The 17,901-nt window shown below is 37.5% G+C and overlaps 1 protein-coding gene and 1 long non-coding RNA gene across 8 annotated transcripts in view; both read right to left on the bottom strand.

The window, feature by feature from the left end:
* Nucleotides 1–369: 369 nt before the first annotated feature.
* LOC102808305 (uncharacterized) lies at nucleotides 370–4,174 on the bottom strand. Its single transcript, XM_006817213.3, has 2 exons — nucleotides 3,034–4,174; nucleotides 370–1,997 (listed from the first exon to the last, which is right to left on the bottom strand). Exons 1-2 carry the CDS (start codon nucleotides 4,063–4,065, stop codon nucleotides 1,635–1,637), a joined length of 1,395 nt encoding a protein of 464 aa, XP_006817276.2. The 5' UTR covers nucleotides 4,066–4,174; the 3' UTR covers nucleotides 370–1,634.
* A 2,096-nt stretch (nucleotides 4,175–6,270) lies between these two features.
* LOC144342963 (uncharacterized) overlaps nucleotides 6,271–17,901 on the bottom strand; it is a 62,768-nt gene continuing 51,137 nt past the window's right edge. For 2 of the 7 annotated variants that reach the window (XR_014931352.1, XR_014931355.1), the window contains exon 4: nucleotides 16,045–16,613. This is a non-coding gene — a long non-coding RNA (uncharacterized LOC144342963). Of the gene's footprint in view, nucleotides 7,184–11,174; nucleotides 11,301–12,864; nucleotides 12,944–14,845; nucleotides 16,614–17,901 lie in introns of those variants that run through there. The other 5 variants (XR_014931357.1, XR_014931354.1, XR_014931356.1 and 2 more) reach the window with 5 other exon arrangements.

The raw sequence follows: 17,901 nt of genomic DNA, 5'->3' as shown, positions 1-17,901 counted from the left end.
TCAAACCTGTCCAGTTGTTCTATCATTTTGAAATACTGGTACTCCGACTTTATCCGGGCAACAATTCGATTCTTGAATATTTCAAATGGATTCACAAGCAGGTTTTTCTCTCGCTTATTCCGACGAGAGATATGAATACTTGAACAGCGGTGACTAACTACTGTAGAGGGGTTAATTATTCACTGGGTTTTAATTTGGCTTATTTCGCTGACTGAAAAATGCGCTAAATTAAAACCCAGTGAATATGTAAAATTTAGCATAGAACACATTGTCTAAATGATAAAACTGTGAATTTAAAACCCACTGAATATGTCTGAAATGGTAAATCAGTGAAATTTAAACCCAGGGAAAATTAGTCATTTTACAGTATTTTTCTGGCTTTGTATATTTTTATTTCCATTTACCCTTGCACCGTTTTTAATTGTTTAAATATAATATATGCCTCGGATTGGAACATTTTCATAAAAAGTAAATCATAAATGATATAATACTTATTACACTGTGCAACATTCAAACTTTTCAACATAAACTTTTCGACAATTAACAGTAAATTGAATAATAAAAATTAAATGCAATACTGAGGATAATAAAATATAATTTGGTATAATTATTGTCATCGGAGAGAAAATCGTGTTCATGATATTATATAGGGCTGGACCCGACAGAACAGAGTTATGTAAAATGTCGAGGCCAACACATTAAGGATGTATATATACCTAGGAAAGCCAAAAATAGTTTTGCAAATTAGGTATATGAAAGGATTGAAAAAAGTCGGGACTCAATTGTGCACATGTATCAAATTTAATTAAAATGCATAGTATACTACTACAAATATTTGGAAGTTCTGATAACACTGGTTAATTATTATGTAAATTACGAGAATGAATGAAAAGAATGAATTTATACTTGGTGACGAGATGCTGAATGATTGTTGGAGTTACACACATCGAATTGACCACGCCCATATTTTAGAAACCACGCCCACTTTTGCGAAACCACGCCTAGATTGTTAACAGAACATCGAGTTATGGGCAACATTCACTTTTGTTTGTGTTGAACGTCCACAATTAGTAACTCAAACTTTAATTAACAGTTAACTGAGCTTCCGTCGGGTTACAGACAACATAGAGTTACTAACTGTGGACGTTCAAGACAAACAAAAGTGAATGTTGCCCATGTTCGAGTTACCCAATTTTAACGTTAAAGGGCGACAGTCGTCGTGCCGCGTCCTGTTCGATATGGGACTCATAGCGACGTATACAACGCGTGTAAAATACATTGTTTATTTTCATGAAATTCGAACACGCGCTGCGCGACGACCACCGCGCTTTAAACAAAACAAAATATCTATTATGTCCGTAACTCGAAGTCTACTTCATTACGGGCAAGGCAAAACCAAGAATTTGGTGATTTTTGTGCAATTAGTTTTATCCATTGCACGGAATATGACGTAGATTGTGCCTTATATACTAGTAATATCTAGAGATATCTACAACAGTGTATCGAGTCATAACTGCTCAATGATTTTCATCTAGATCGCCTGCTTTGATAGCACCCTCTTTTCAGCTTGTTTAGTACATGGCATGCAAACATGGGACTCCAGAATATCAGGATCAGGATCGTGAACATGGGTATTACTGTGTGTGAAAGAGTCCCCATTGCATACGACAGCCTCCACTACGACCATCGGTGTCATCACGGTAGTACGTGGTCCATCTGTTTGCGTAAGCGCACAACGTGCGATCAACACCACCTCCACACTGACCACCATCACCGTCAGGATACCAACGATAACAAAGCTGTGTGTCAAACATCCAGTCGGGGGAGTTTACGGGTACTTTCAGTTGCCATGACATTCGACAACCACCGCCTCTCCCGTCAGTATCATCTCTATAGTAACCAGTGTAACTGTTGAGAGGTGCACAGAGTAAGCGAGCAGCGCCCCCTCCACATTGACCTCCATCACCATCAGCGTACCATTGATAACATATTTGTACCTGTAAATAGTAATGAACCAACTAATAGTTGAATATGCAGTTGATATATAAACATTATAAGACAGTATAATTATATTACAGCCATTATGAAATCTAAAATTATATGGATTTGGTACTAATGGGGACAAAAATATGTGTTTGTAATAGTGCTGTTTGATACTGCAAGTTGATTGGTCAATTGACTTATGATTTATGACGATACGCCAATACGTAATAGATTTCCAGCATGTGTCCCACTGATTGGCTGTTAGTATTCCAGCTTATGTGCGTGGAATGCATACATGCAAGCAACTCGCCGGATACTCATCGGGCTTATGTGACAGCCACAGGAGGACAACGGCAAGGGACTGGAACCGAGTTTACAGAACAATCAACGCACATGCTTATTAGATAATTTCAGTGTTCATCGAAAGAACATTCAACTTCACACTCGTATTCTTCAACTTACAGCATCAAACAACAACAGAGACAAAATCTAAGAAAGAATTCCCGTGTGCTGAGACAATTGGAGCCATGCGAAGAAAAATTGGGGATATTCAAAATTAATACAAAATTCAAGAAAGCCTGGCAATTTGAGATGCACAATGTGATCCACAATATCGAGGTGTATACTCACAGGAAAACAAAAGGAATGCATTTGATTGTACATATCTGGTTTGTACTCATGCAAATTTAGGTAATCAACACACACGGATTTTAACCCATAACAAACATTAAAGCGGGAGGGTCGTCACCTGCGCATGCGCGGGAATTGAGTCCCAAGCAACTATAACAACACACGCTAAAAACGCAAAGGCTCATGGATAGACGTTTGTTTGTAAACAGTGACACGCTATAGTCATCTGACGCATGCACAGGTGACGACTCCCCCGCTTTAAGGTCTATAAATTGTCCCAGTTTGAAATGAGATACACAGCCGTTGCCCATACACATATATTCCACAATGCAATGCAATGTCTTCAGTTTAAAGGTGCGCCCTCTAACTGGAGATTCTGCATCCGTCCCTGGTCCACCTCTCGATAATATTTAAACATACCTGACTGAACCAGTAATCATACACTGAAGCAGCAATGCCCCACCTCATCTGACATCCCCCACCACGCCCATCGGTGTCATCTCTATAGTAAGCGGTATATTGATTCACATCGGCGCAAAGATGTCTGCTTGCCCCACCGCCACACTGGCCGCCATCACCATCTGGATACCATTCGTAACACAAGTGTACGTGACGAGTAAACCAATTTGGTTTTTCTATTTTACAGTCGTATCCCAGCATTCCACATAAGCTGTTATCTTCCCGGGCATTGCAAGATACCCGGCAACAGTCTCCTCCGTCGTATGCGTACTCCTCGGTGTTGCAAGAGCGCTGACACCACCCGTCACTGATCCACTGGTCTTGACATGATGCTGACCTTGTAACACGCTTCCTGACTTCAGCCGTTGTCTCAATGAAACGAGTGAAATCAAGGTTGCACTGTAACTCGCTAGCCCGGGCAAAGAAATATTCTCGAAGCTGCTTGATGTTCTCGTAAGACACCATGTCGACACCGTCAACTTCGTCAAACAGTCGCTGAAGAAATGTACTGAGCGCGTCACAGTTCGATACTGAGGCAATAAACTGCAATGCTATTAATTCGTATTCTGTAAGTGTGATGATTGTTTCATTTGACTGTAGATTTATGTTTGTCTCTAAGCTCGATTCGTAAATTGTCTTGATTTCAGTTTGGTCGTTGGTCGTCCAGTAGTCAATCACACCGTCTTCGGCCGGATCGCCATCATTGATACTGTACTCGTTAAATATAAATTGTGGTGACTTCATTTTGGGATTCGAACTTGAGTTCTCCGATAAGTTCTTGGCTTTCTCAGTTACTAGACTCGGTCGTTGGTCGTGGTTGACACTATCAAAATCATCACGCCTTGCTTGCGAGATACACTTGCGTTGCTCTAATACCATATACACGAGTGCTGTAAACAACGCTAAACAGAGGCACATCGAGATGATAGTAACCAATACATAAGGTCTGGTCCGCGCGTTATTGCGAACAAGTTTTCGATCTGGAAAATCCATATTTACGTTCGTAATTATTGGTTTTATCGTTGCAATGCTACAATCAGTTGACACCAGCAAACGTTGGAGATATTGTCGCGATACGACCAAGTCCTCTTATGGTCACTGGTTGAACAAACTGTATATGTTAAATGAAGTAGTCAGAAACAACTGAATGATTGGCCAATGGGATTTATTCCAATTCCACGTATTCAATGTAACAACATCCGGGTCGATGAATCAAACATATCAAATTTAAGCTCAGACTAATATAGAATTCTAAGATTCACGTTACTGCGAAATCGTCAACAAATTACTTGTTTGTGTGCCTGAACATTTTGGAATGTTGCCAAGTCACGTGAAGCTCCACTTTATGTTTTTATCAGTGGGTCATGCAAGATCGACATTAGGACATTTTAAATATACAAAACAACATACTAGTACATTTCCATACGTATTTGCGATGACGCCATTCACTAATTTGTTAATTCAATCACAGTCGCGACCGGTCCTATGTACACATGTTTACATTAGAAATATTGATTGATATGTATAACCAAAAAATTAATGTAATATTTTCTTTACGGTGTCAATAAAATACTATTCTATTCTATAACAAGACAAGGAATCACGGTCCGACGAGGAGGCTCCATTTTTGGATAATACATCATATTGAAACACACAGATGTTCTTGTCATTATTACATTATTTATAAATCCATGTCAAATTATAATGTGCTATCGGTGCAACAAACAACACAATGCCAAATTTCAATGGCAGTTGAATCCAACCAGTCGATCAACGAGCGCGGTGCGCTACAACGTTCCAACGTTATTCCATTGGCGAATCCTCTCAGCGCAATAGAGATCGTAAATCTTGTTGCCTGAATTCAACCAGCCAATCAACGAGCACCGTGCGCAACTACGTCATTTGAAACGTCCCAGTGCCGAAAAAGGAGTATTGCCGTTGTTTTCGGGTAGGGGTGGGGCGGAAGATGGACTCACTCGGCACCTTATCATGCCCACACTGTTTTATTTAGTTGAAGCATGTATGAAACAGAGTCTATGTAAATATATACAGGATTTTAAATTTTAGTAAAGCTTATATACAATCTGCTGTGAATTCTTTCATCAAACAATCGAGCCGAGCGTTGAGACGGACATAACTGGAACCATGCCGAGGAAGCGCACCAAAACAGGTTCATTTTCTGCTCGTGCCAGAGCGTTTAGACGAGGAACGTAGTAACTGTGTACGTCTGCTAGAATAAACCCCACAGCATACCGTGCCGTGGACCGCCTTCTGCGTTTCCTGGAATACCGCCCTCAGTGTACGTGCAACTAAGCTTGATATTTATGGTATATATAGGTTCAATAGAAAACGGAAGACGAAAGATTTGTTCGTTAGCGTGGGAGGGGGGGGGGGGTAATCCGAAAATTCATTGCCTATTCTTGTTTGTGATTGATGCTGGCAACGTTTGGGGATCTTTACGTAGCTCCGTCTTCGAGAAGTGATTGCATTGACCCTAACTGCTCTTTAATGCGAGGAATTACGCAGTTTCGGGGGGTGGTCGTTGATATTTTTCAGATTGCAATGATTTTATTTTTAAAACGATATAAGAAACAGTTTTGCATTAAGGACGAGAGATTATTCTATTATAAAATATTACCGATAATAAAAAACTACTGTCACCGACCTTGCAAAAATACAAATACAAACCTTTGATATAATTAAAACAAACAAACAAACAAATAAACAAATAAATAATTAAATAAATAAATAAATGAAATACATTGTCATTTTGACACTCGAAGTAATGATGGTGGAAAACAAATATTTTCGACAAATAAAAAATATTGGGTCACCAAACTTTATAAGTACATTAAAACGTTTCCTGGAATCATTGAGATTTATGCACGACGTATAATCAGAAAATAAATTCTCCCAAAATAAGACATTTTTGAGATATGAAATAGAGTTTCTCCAAATTGCCATTATGCTCAGGAAATGTCATAGTTAAAGCTTATGAACGTCTTAGTTTTTACTCGATAGTCAGCGCAACAGTCAAAGTCGCCATCATACTATCAGGGGGAAATCTCTCTCCTCTCGGGGTCTCCACACTGTCGGGGGGAATCTCGTCTCGTCTCGTCTCTCTATCTCGTCCCCTTGAGGTACGGGATCGGGAAAGTCACTTTAACTTTACAGTCAAATAAGGCACACACAACGAAATACGTTTCAGCTCTCGTCTTAGTCGATCTTTTGGAGCACTCTATAAGACACAGCGCCCTGGGGAAAAGTCCCCAAGACTCTCACAAGGCTGAACCAAGACTCGCCCAAGACTGGACTCTCTCAAGGCTCGCCCCTGGACTCTCTCGAACTCGACTGCAGGACTGCACTCTCTCTCTACTGCGTCTATCGTCTGTGCTCTTCAAGACCAACTCAAACTCTCTTTATTCATTTTCAAAACTCTAACCAATTACAATGCAGTAAAAAAGACTCTAGGGCGTAACCTTCAATCATAAAGCCAATCACACTAAGTACTGAATACGTCATATCTTTTGATTAATCGTTCACTACATTAATAACTACGGATGTCAGAATAGCGACGGTATCTGGTAATTAGTTCCAAATCACTGAGCCAAGTTCCGTCCAAAACTTCAAATAAGCCTACACGATGACAGACATAACACAGCAATTCGCTAATAATCAGTTAATTAAGTCGGTCAACAGATACGCGAAAACAAATTCATGACAATACGACGACCAGCGCCCTTTAATGTTTGATAGCTTATCTGTATGCATATTTTATTACTGCCAAAAAAAACATGAATTGTAAGAGTCGAATTTGTCCGTACTTCTGTACGCATGGTTTTACACACGAAGTAAGACAATACATTTGTATCTGTAGAAAAGTGTTTTCCCGTATTAGTTGAATCTCATTTATTAGTGACTGCATTTTGTCAAGGTAATTCTCAAGTCCTGGTATTTCTGCTTTCAGTCCTTTACGTTTCCTAGTATCCATAACAAACATGCCCGGCTTGGAAGTTGAAATTCTAGGGTCGCGCCTCAGGCTGCCAGTGGTCGAATACACGCTGTGGGAATGCTTGACCACTAGTAGCCCCTCTCATGTCACCATCGAAACCTGAAATGTAAGAAGGGACTGTTCATGTTGTATACTTTCCTTTTATTCAAAACATTAATTGCATTTGGGATTTCTGAATGTACTTCAAACAGTATTTAATCATATGTATTAAATCCAAAGTTCACATTGTGATCAAATGACACCACATAAGCTATGTGACAGTCATATCAGGACATAAGATGGAACAATATTATGTTAACATTACCTCAAAGCAATATTCAGCGTAGAGGAAGGTATTCCTTGGTAATATGATCTTAAATTAATATTCTTATATTTCGCCTAAGAATTTAGCAAAATTGTCAGGAAAACATGCCAAAAAGCACCAAAAATTCAAATTCGGTAATGTCCAAGTAACGACGGTGCCCCTTCTAATCACATAATTAAGTGAGCTCTCTTACAATGACGGTCCTCACGCACAGTGTTATCGCGAATTGCGAGTAATCAAGTAACCAAATCGGCATTCAATTTGTTCTTGTTATGACTGAGATTTACACAGTTACAGCCGTTCTGAGAATTATTCGGACAGTCAGTTAGCAAAATGACTTGCAACTTTGCAAAACACTTTGGTCTTTGCCCAATCTAGACTTGTCGGCGCCACTTGAGTGACGGGCGCGTGGTTTGGGATTACTATTACATAGGGGTTGTCGGCTTGGTGAATTGCAAGTATTATCTAGCGTGCGTCATTCTTTATTTTTTATAATTATATTGTAATTATTTTCAGTAATTTTGAAAATCACAAGTTGGGTGTTGCTTAAATCTGTCAAAAAATGTCAACCCCTCGCTCATTTTAGTCAGTTGTACCTGTTACAAACATAGTTGAACTCTGGTGACCTTGCCCTTTGTTATATAATATAATTCCCTTTAACATATTTTGTTTCAATATAAATATGCATTGTCATAATTAATTTTGAGTACAAGCAAGTTTTGGGGTTGAACCAACAGTGGGGAATCAGTCTACCGAATGTCCTTTAAAGATGTAAATATCTTACAAAAACATTGGTGCCTTATTTGTTTAATTATTTTAAGGGACATAATTTCCAGTTTTATTCAAAGTAATTCAGATATTTTAGTATAAAAATAAATGCCTCATCGCAAAAAAAAGTGCTGCATTTAGACGTGAATAGATTCATAAAACATGCAAGATAACATAAAATCTTAGCTGGCTTTTATCCAAGTATTTTGTACAGGTGTCTGTCAAAAATTAATGATTCACTGAGACAAATATGAACTGCCTCATTGTGTCACTACTGTATTATATGAAAAGTAAAAAAAACACTCTTTATGAATAGCTATCATGTTGCAAGCTCTGCTTTGTATGCAAATCAACTTAAATAGTTGGTGTCCAGTGGAGGGAGAAGTCAACAGTACTGTTGCCTCCTGAGAAACTACCGTTAAAGTCCTAATATAAACCGCATACGTAATAGTAACCGCACCCCCAATTCCGGCATTGGGGTTAAAGAGTTCTTAACAAAAATTGAAAACTTGAAAAGTACCTATTACTAACCGCACCCCCAATTCAACAAGACCGGGACTGACTTCATTGTTTCAACCAGCTGTTCCAAAACAGCATTGTTCCTAATCCTACTCTTTGTTTCGACAACATGCCTAAAAATATTCACACCTATTTATTGTTCAGCGGTGATAACATGTCAGACAGGCAATGAAACTGCTTTTGTTCTGGCGGCGACCTCTGTCAATACTCTTTCTGAATACGTCTGTGTTTCATAAGTTTTAGACAATGAGCTTTTATCACCGTAAAAGTGTTAAACTGAGCATTGAAGAATAATTTATCTTTCGAAAACAAATAATTTCTTGATTTAAAAAAAAAATTATGCCGTTTTCCCATGGAAATCAAAGGCAAAAGATCGCACTACATTATCGGTAAATCTCTTCCGTGTTGCGTTCACCATGAGGTCGCTGAACTGTCATTAACATATTTAAATGAGCTATGTAATTTAGACACGTGGGCACCATCCTGCGTTTTGATTGGTTAATTAGCGACTTGACCTATCCGGTCAATAATACGTCACGTGAGCATTCAGAAGCATGGCGGATATCGTATCGGCTGTTTACATGTGACTGAAATCATTCGCTTACGGGGAAACTAAGTTGAATTTTACTTGCATTTTATAACAATTCAACGAATTTATTTTTCGTGCGTTATTGTAATCACTACTAAATAATAATCACCAATATCAACACTTCGAAAACAAGTAAGTTATTCACTTGTAACCCGCAGCATGGCCGGATCGAGCTACCGTTATGAGATCATTTGCTACTAAGCAGTGCATTCGTGTTTTTATTTGAAACTTCTGTTAGAATATACTTTTCGTTACCAAGAAAATTTAAAAAAATAAATGCATATTACATTAAAAATACTGAGTATTTTTTGTATCATGTAGAATTTTTTTTTGATTGACTGTAATTTTTCAATATTTCGTAACGCCTATTTTAGAACCAAAATAAGGCCTTTCACTCTTCCCCGACGCCTATTCAAGAGATTGTACGGTGTATTGTTTGTTTTGTGCATGTGTTGTGGACAGAAAAAATGACCACGCCCATTTAGTGATTGCAATATGTACGTAATAGAAACCGCACCCCGAACTTGAGCTATTGATCCCAATTTTTAAATTGATACATTGTAATATAAACCGCGGTTTATAATAGGACTTTAACGGTACATCTTCAAACACTGCAATTTTTGAAGTGCGTTTTTAAACTAGTATTATAAAAACTCTATCATTCTGTTCTAATAGCTGAAACATATTCCTGTGAGTTTTCATTTGTCGAATGAACTGTTTGTCAAATACAGAATACATATATTTTAGAATAATTTTCTTTTTAAAATGTGGATGAAATGTTTTGCTTTTAATGTATTTTTGATTTTTTTTTTTTGATTTGATAACTTTGAACTAAACAGATTTTCTATTAGCTTCAGATCTTGATCAAAGATAGGCACTCAGTTCATAGGAGTGCTTATATTGATTTTCTGACATCTTGTTTTCTGTAAAGATTTTATTGGTAGGTTTGCAAATGTGTATCAGACTGTGCAATCTCTCCATGAGTTGGTTTTGAAACCCAGTATGGGATTCTGAGATACATTACCAAGGATATTATTACAAGATAAATCATTTGCTTCATTGAACACATACAACAATGCATATTTCCACTGAGATCAGTGACCTTTGATGTGTATCACCAGTGATCAGTCAAGTAGAAACAGTCAAAATATTTTATCAGATTTTCTCAATTTTTGCATGATATTTTCATACAGGACATCTGTTGTTCAAACTCAGGGAAGACTTTATACTGATGAATACGGTGACCAAGTTTGGAATAGAATTAGTAAAGTTATTATGCACACAATAACAATTATTAACGACGACGACAACGACGACGACAACGACAACGACGACTACAACGACAACGACGACGACGGACAAAATTTTTCCCTTAATATACCTTTCCCTTCCATCTTTGATGGTACGGGCAAGGTAAAAATGGACTAGACATAATAACGGTCGTTATACCTCGTCATTTTCAAACTGCAGTTGAAAAAGTGATTCAATCAAGGAATGCACTTTTGATTTGACAAAGTCCATCAAAGCGTTATAATCAAGTTTACCGTCCCTGTATCCCTGACGTACTCTCCCACCTTGGTATAAAATCTGAATTTGATACATAATGCACCAGTAATGTAAAAACAACTTTTAGTTTGGCTCAAAACTGTAGGAAACTGCGACGAGTTCATTAATACTTGGGGTTACTCAACACTCGGGAGTTGTTTTGTAAATTGCGCTATGTCAGGTGGACTCGAGATCAAGACTAGATTGGAAAAGACCCAAGTGTTTTGCAAAGTTCCAAGATATATTGCTAACTGACTGTCCGAATAATTCTCAGAACGGCTGTAATTTGTTTATATAATAAAAATAACATATTTATTTGTAAATATTGTATGATGTCTCGCAAAAAAAAAAAAAGCTAAACTCACCAAATGATTCATTGACGGGCTTGTAAGCCCTGAGAATGACTGATGGTGTTCCTTGTACAGATCAAAGCTATCGCCACGTGTTCTGTTAAGTACGGTGTGGACGGACCCAGTTGTCAGCATGGGACACTACAATAAAATGAATGTTCGCTAATAATAACAGTATTAAAAAACAAATGGCATGATTCAAACAAAGTTCGCAAAGAGCAGTCTTCTGAAGTCACTTCACTTTATAGCTCGCCTTTGGCTGTTATTATATTATCGTTAATATATTCACGCACGTTGACCCTTTAACCTAGATTTCGATAAGATGACAAACTTTTTGTTTCATACTGTGTTGCGATTGTATTTTCTAGAATCTTTGATTGAGCATTTGCAGTTCAGTTAAAGCTTAAGTTGCGTTAGGACTTGCGTTGATACAGTGTAACAATGCCAGCGATGGTGATCTTTCTTCGGTGCGCAATTAGCCAAAATAAAAAACATAATCATTTGAACATTGCTAATACAAGACTGGTAGAAAGTGATACATTTGGCGCGAAGCTATTCAAAAATCAGTTTTTGGCTGTTACCATGGCCACAGTGGGCCAGGAATTTTTTTAAAGTTGTTACCACGCAACTAGAGTGAAGGAATGACCTGCCTACCAAGAATGAAGGAAATCGACCCAGCCACAATCACAGAAGTGTTAAAATGCCGTTCTTGGTGAAAAGTTACCCCAAATTCGAGGTCAAATGTCTCGGTAATGAAAAAAAATATAAAAAAAAATGTAACTTTGCGCCCACACTCAAGCTGAGTAGAATGAGCTATGTCCGAGGTTTTGTAGTCCTAGATTTGTAGCAGGAGATACTCGCCGGAGTGTAGATACATTGCAATATCTTGAATTTAGACGGTAATCCTGAGTAAAATTTGATAAATAGAATGTTTACTTATTGTATTTATAGTAGTGGTGACTTTGCAAGGCTTTAACCGTGAGACACATTCCTGGTAATCACGTGATCGTACCAAGGACTGTAGTGATTGGATGATCGCATGTTTACTCTGCCTTAGAGACTTTTATGATAGAGAGTTTGTAACTTTTGGTAAGAGAAAAGTAAGGGAGAACAGAAAGGGGTTACCTCAGCTGACTGTTCGATAAAAGAAAGCTTGACTATCTGTAATGAACTAATGTGTATTCCTTTGGGTCGAATGTGGTATCTCTACTTGTAAGCATTATCAGCTAAGTGAGTCAAACTCCCCGAACACAATGCCAGTGACTGGCAGCCATTTACGCATAATAGTCTGCCGTACAGGAGAAAAAACAAACTGTACCTTTCTCGTTGTTGTTGTAAAAAATAATTAAAAATAAAATATTAAGAAAAAACCCAAAAACAAACTGTAAACTTATAAGGAATTTTCGGCTTATCAAGTATTACATTTTTATTTGTTACAAATACAGTGTTTTTAGAAAAGCTGTATCAAAATATTATGATTTATAAACATGAAACAATTATAAATTTGAAAACTACCATTGATTAGTGAGAACTCAGACTAGTATTACTAGTATTACTAGTCTGAGGTCAGAACGATCGCCATGACATAAATATACCCCCCTGAAAGGGACCACCCAGTCTGTGCGAGTGCAGCGCATACTGCGTTGTAAAGTAGTTAAAGGAAACATCAATCCAAATATCACTTTTCATTCTCTAGATACTCAACTTTTCATCAGTATTATCATGCAGTCAGCCATCTTGATTTTCAAGCAAAGGATTATGGGTAAAATATGACATCATAGAATCTGTTGTCAGAAATTGAGAAAATTATGTGGAGGAACTGTGGTCAAAAGCAGATTGTCGAAACTGGACTAGAGAGTGTGTTACTGTTCTGACGCCCACGTTTGCCAAACGTGTTAATGCGATGGGTCTACATTGTTTTGGTGTGAGCACAGTCCCTCTATAGATGGACTGTGGCGTGAGACACTGGCAGTCATACAGTAGCAGACGAAAATTCTGCAATATAACATGGTACAATCGATTGAAAATAAAGCGTCCTCGCTTTACGTAAAACAAAGGGATATAACAGATCATTATGTTGTTTGGATTAATTATTATGGTGAACCCAGTTAACAAAACGTCTGATAACTGTGTTATAAACTACTTATAAATTATAGCAGCTTTACTCAGGCTGAAACCATTGTAATCGTAACATATGTAAATTGTTGCATCTGTTCAGCAAATTAAAATGCCGATTATTTCATTAAAAATTACCGTCAATAACAGTTTTCCTTCTTTTTTTCTACCTTCTCTTGTTAGCTTTATTGATAATCTTTCCCGTATCTTGTTGACTTCCTCATTTTTGAAATTCAAAGCTGCGTCAAACAGCCGCGGAACAAAAAGTAAGTTGTTTTGCCGAGCACACGTCACGTGTGTGTTTGAGATTTTGATTGTTCGTAGTAGTAAGTCACAGAAAAAAAGACTTGGGATTCATTTAAACTGTGCCCTCTACAATGAAGTTCGTATAGACAGTCACATGAGACCCTATAAGGCCAGCGACTCGAGTAAAAAGTGAAATATCACATGGAAATAAATACAGAATTACCATAGAAGTCTTTTCATCCATTTAGAGGGCTCAATTTGGAACTTTTTGGGAGTACAACTCGGCAAACTGTTGTAAGGTGAATGACCAGCCAGGTAAACCGGATGAAAACCCTACGGTTCCCTTTGAAGGGCTTACTTGTAAACAAAAACATTATAACGATTACTTTTCATTCGTAATCAAATTATGTGATACAGAGAAATATCTACTATTATTCTTTCAATGTTAAACTGGATGAATTCCAATTTGCTTACATAACTTTGTTCATTAAAAACGAGACAATTTGAAAATATGACAACTGGTTGTCAAGAACATTTAAAGAAGAAGTTTTACATATTCAATGGATATAGAGACAAATATTATGTTCACACGGCCGAACGCGGTTATAAAGTGGACATATTTCCCCAAATTGCCAACAAACCTCGACAATGACAATGAGTTTATATAATGCGCGGTCCTTATTCATAAACAACACAGGTTTGATACGTTCTGATATAGCTTGTCTCAATCACAGGCGCTCGGTATGTTTCTGTGATAATAAAAGAAATATACAATAGGGGTCGAGAGATCGCCCGGCCCTGTGACCAACAGGGCCGGACGATCTCTCCGTCGATCCCTATTGTATCACAGAAACATACCGAGCGCCTGTGGTGTCAATACCGTATCTGTCTGTACACATACGTATGTGAACATAATAAAAATACAAAGGTTTTATATATTTTAGAATCCATTTTGATGTGATTTGATCACCATGGTGAATAGTTAATTACTAGTAGTATACAAATATAACCAAACAAAACATAATGCAAACGTGTTTATCAGTAGCAACGCGACGAGTTACAGCATCCAGATATGGGTATATCGCGTATTCTCGCAGTCGGAGCTACGTCACGATCCCCCAAACGTTGCCAGGACCAATCACAAACAGGAAAAGACAATGAATTTCCGGATTAACACCTCTGTTTTCCCCCATGCTAACGAACAAATCTTTTGTTTTCCACTGACTTCCTGTTCCGGTCCGTCTGTAAGAATTGGCCGGCACAATTAGCATATCTTGCCAGGTTCACCGTATCAGCTAATTGGTTGAGTGAAGGTAAAAACTTACCACAGACACAGTCCACCACCACCACTAAAGCACCACCAGTTACGCACAGAGCTGCCGTAACTTCAGACGATAAACCAACATGACCGGGACAATCGATCAAATTAATAAGGAATCCATTCCCTGCTACTTCTCCGCCAATACACTTCACATCGTGCTCGTTCAACTCACACAAAAGTAAATGGCTCGGTTGAAAAAAAAGAAGAAGATATAATAATAACGGGCTTAGTCGTTGTCACATTTACTTGTTCAGTTCAATCGCTATAATAATTTCAAGTTATAGTCATGTAATTTGTATGTGGGATGTTTATTCATTTTATAAAACACTGACATTTTGTTTTATTTAAAAAAAAATTGTCTAGTGAGATCAGACTTTCGTTGATTTGATGGTAATACAACGCAATTGTTCGTCTTTACGACCGTCGGTGTAGCGGGCGCCTTGTTTCTGTTCAGCGATAATACAGGCTTTGCTAACAAGAGTGTCGGTCAATGTGGTTTTTCCATGATCGACATGTGCTATAACAGACATGTTACGGATGTTATGCCGCTTACCCATGATGCCACGGATGTTACCGCGGTAAGACTTCAAAAATGTGTCCTTGACCTCGAAAGTGTCCCAGAGCATAAATGAAGTAAGATAGGGGGTTATGCTCGGTGTGTACCCCATGTGACGATGTAGTAAGCCAGCATAGTGAAATGACAGCAATTCTAGCAGACACTAAATACCAAGTACATATATAGTTTAATATATAAATGATATATACAGGTCGTATAATGTAACCTACAAAATAGTTTTAAAACCTTTCACATTTTAAACAAAAACAATTAATATAATTTATAATTTAATATTTATAACATATTAAGTTTCGCTTAGAGATTGTTAAGAATTAGTGACTGACTAATTTTAAAGTGTGACTTGAAAATTAGTTCAAATATGTATTTCTGGTGCGTACAAAATCCAATGGATCATCGAATATTTTGGAACTAGGACAACTCCAAATCTTTGAAAACATGGGGACACTTTTGAAGTCATATTAATTTGTTGTATTCACAAACTGATGGTGACATAAATGCAAATTATTAAATTAAAACTATTAAGGGACACTTTTGAAGACATGGAGACATTTTTGAAGTCATTCTCAGGGCCACCCAACTCCTACAAAATGAGATGACTGGTACCAATAAAATGTATGAGAAAAAGATTGAGCAAGTGTAAGTGTTATTATTTTTATTGCAAATTACAACTTTTTTTCACAGCACATGGTTGTTATAGTGGCATGAATGAACTAATACATTGTTGACAAACTCTGTGAATGGTACATGTAACGCTGATTTCTGTTGCAATCTCTTCTTGAACAGTAGTGTTTTTTCGTTTTTCAATCCTGCAGTTTAGTTACTAGAATTATACTCAAAATATACCTCTGATAATTTGACAACTCAAAAGAGAATTTATGTTTTTCTTCCAATAATTCTATCACTCCCAAAAATAATTATTTTTTCATGGATTGTGGTAATGTCTGTTTAAGCTATTGAAATCTGGCTTTTCCCACCTGATGACAAAACAGATAATTTTGTTAATGTATTCTCTCAAGTGTTCGCATAAGATACAGTAGAATTCAAACAGATTTATATTTAGTTACCTTATCTTTTTAGCATCTCTGTTTGCTGGCAAAGCTCATCAGCTGTTTTTAATGATATACCCATCTTTCTTGCCACTAGAAATGCTATTGTTTCTTCAAGCAAGAAATCTTGCACAAATTTGGTGGTAAAACTGTAAATAAGGCAGTAACATCTATTATAAATACATAGGTATGTTTTTATGAAAAATAACATAGTGAAACTATTACAACCTTCCCTGTGGTATAGTATAAATTGCTATTTCCCTGAGTATATTATATCAATATGCAATGAACACCTTGTAACATGTAGTAATATTTTTGCCTAATAAACATTTTCCTTCCTCTAAAAGTGAGCTAAAATAAGAAAGTAACTCATTACATTGGTGAATCAATCACTTCCTCCTTCATTACAATTTTTTTGGGGGAATGTAAAAACAAACCTTGTACACACCTCAAAAATATTGAAAAACAAGTCATTGAAAATGACACATGTAATGTCCTATATCATTATTTATGCCTGACCTTTGACATCACACGATATGTTACTATAGTGATGACTCTGTAGCATTATGGGATACCTGAACGGCATGGCCGCCATCAGTTGTTAATAAATATATGTCTATCCAAAACAGAGCTTCGAGTTGATTTATCAATACAGACATTACAAATGGCGACGAGGACGGGATGGACGGAATAAGGAAGTAATCGACATACCATTGGCAACTTGAGTGAGTACCTGTGCAACGATTTGAACGCTGTCAGTTTGAGTTCACATTTACCGCCAATAGACACTACGTCACTGTACGTCATTGTCCTTACCGCAACCGATCGTATCAACGCTGTCAAATATGGCTATCAATTTACCGAATTTCCCTGAATTTGATCTCCGACCTCGAGAAACAACGCCCACCCGCTTTGAAAAATATATCAAGCGATTAAACAACATGTTTGCTGCAATGAATGTAACCGCTGCTGCTCAAAAGAAAGCAATGTTACTGCACTATGTTGGTGAGGAAACATGATGTGTTTGACACGCTGGCAGTACCGTAGCCAACGGAGGACCGCGACGCATATCAAACCGCAGTAAAGTCTTTGTCTGATTACTTTGAGCCACAGAAATGTGTCGACCACCATGTATACGTATTTAGAAAAGAAGTACAGAAACCTGATGAAAACGTCTCTGAGTTTTCTACACGTCTACAGCTACTAGCACGAAAATGCGAGTTTGATGACGTCAATTTGGAAATAAAACGACAAATAATTCAAGGCACCACATCAGTACGACTGAGACGTAAGGCCATTGAGCAAAGCCTTAATTTAACGGATTTATTGAAAACTACAAGAGCAATGGAAACAGCTGATGAACAAACTAGTAAAATTGAGAGACAACAGTCAAATGTAGTCAGTTACAGTTACAAAATCACATGACGACAGACAGAA

Source organism: Saccoglossus kowalevskii, chromosome 13 (genome assembly GCF_978046115.1).
Source record: "Saccoglossus kowalevskii chromosome 13, keSacKowa6.1, whole genome shotgun sequence".
NCBI lineage: Eukaryota > Metazoa > Hemichordata > Enteropneusta > Harrimaniidae > Saccoglossus > Saccoglossus kowalevskii.
This window is presented reverse-complemented; position numbering and strand designations above follow the sequence as displayed.

Coding starts and splice junctions, on each gene's coding strand:
- LOC102808305 (XM_006817213.3), bottom strand. CDS start 4,065: ATGGATTTTCCAGATCGAAAACTTGTTCGCAATAACGCGCGGACCAGA. Junction 1,998..3,033: donor ATGATTACTGGTTCAGTCAG/GTATGTTTAAAT, acceptor TACTATTTACAG/GTACAAATATGTTATCAATG.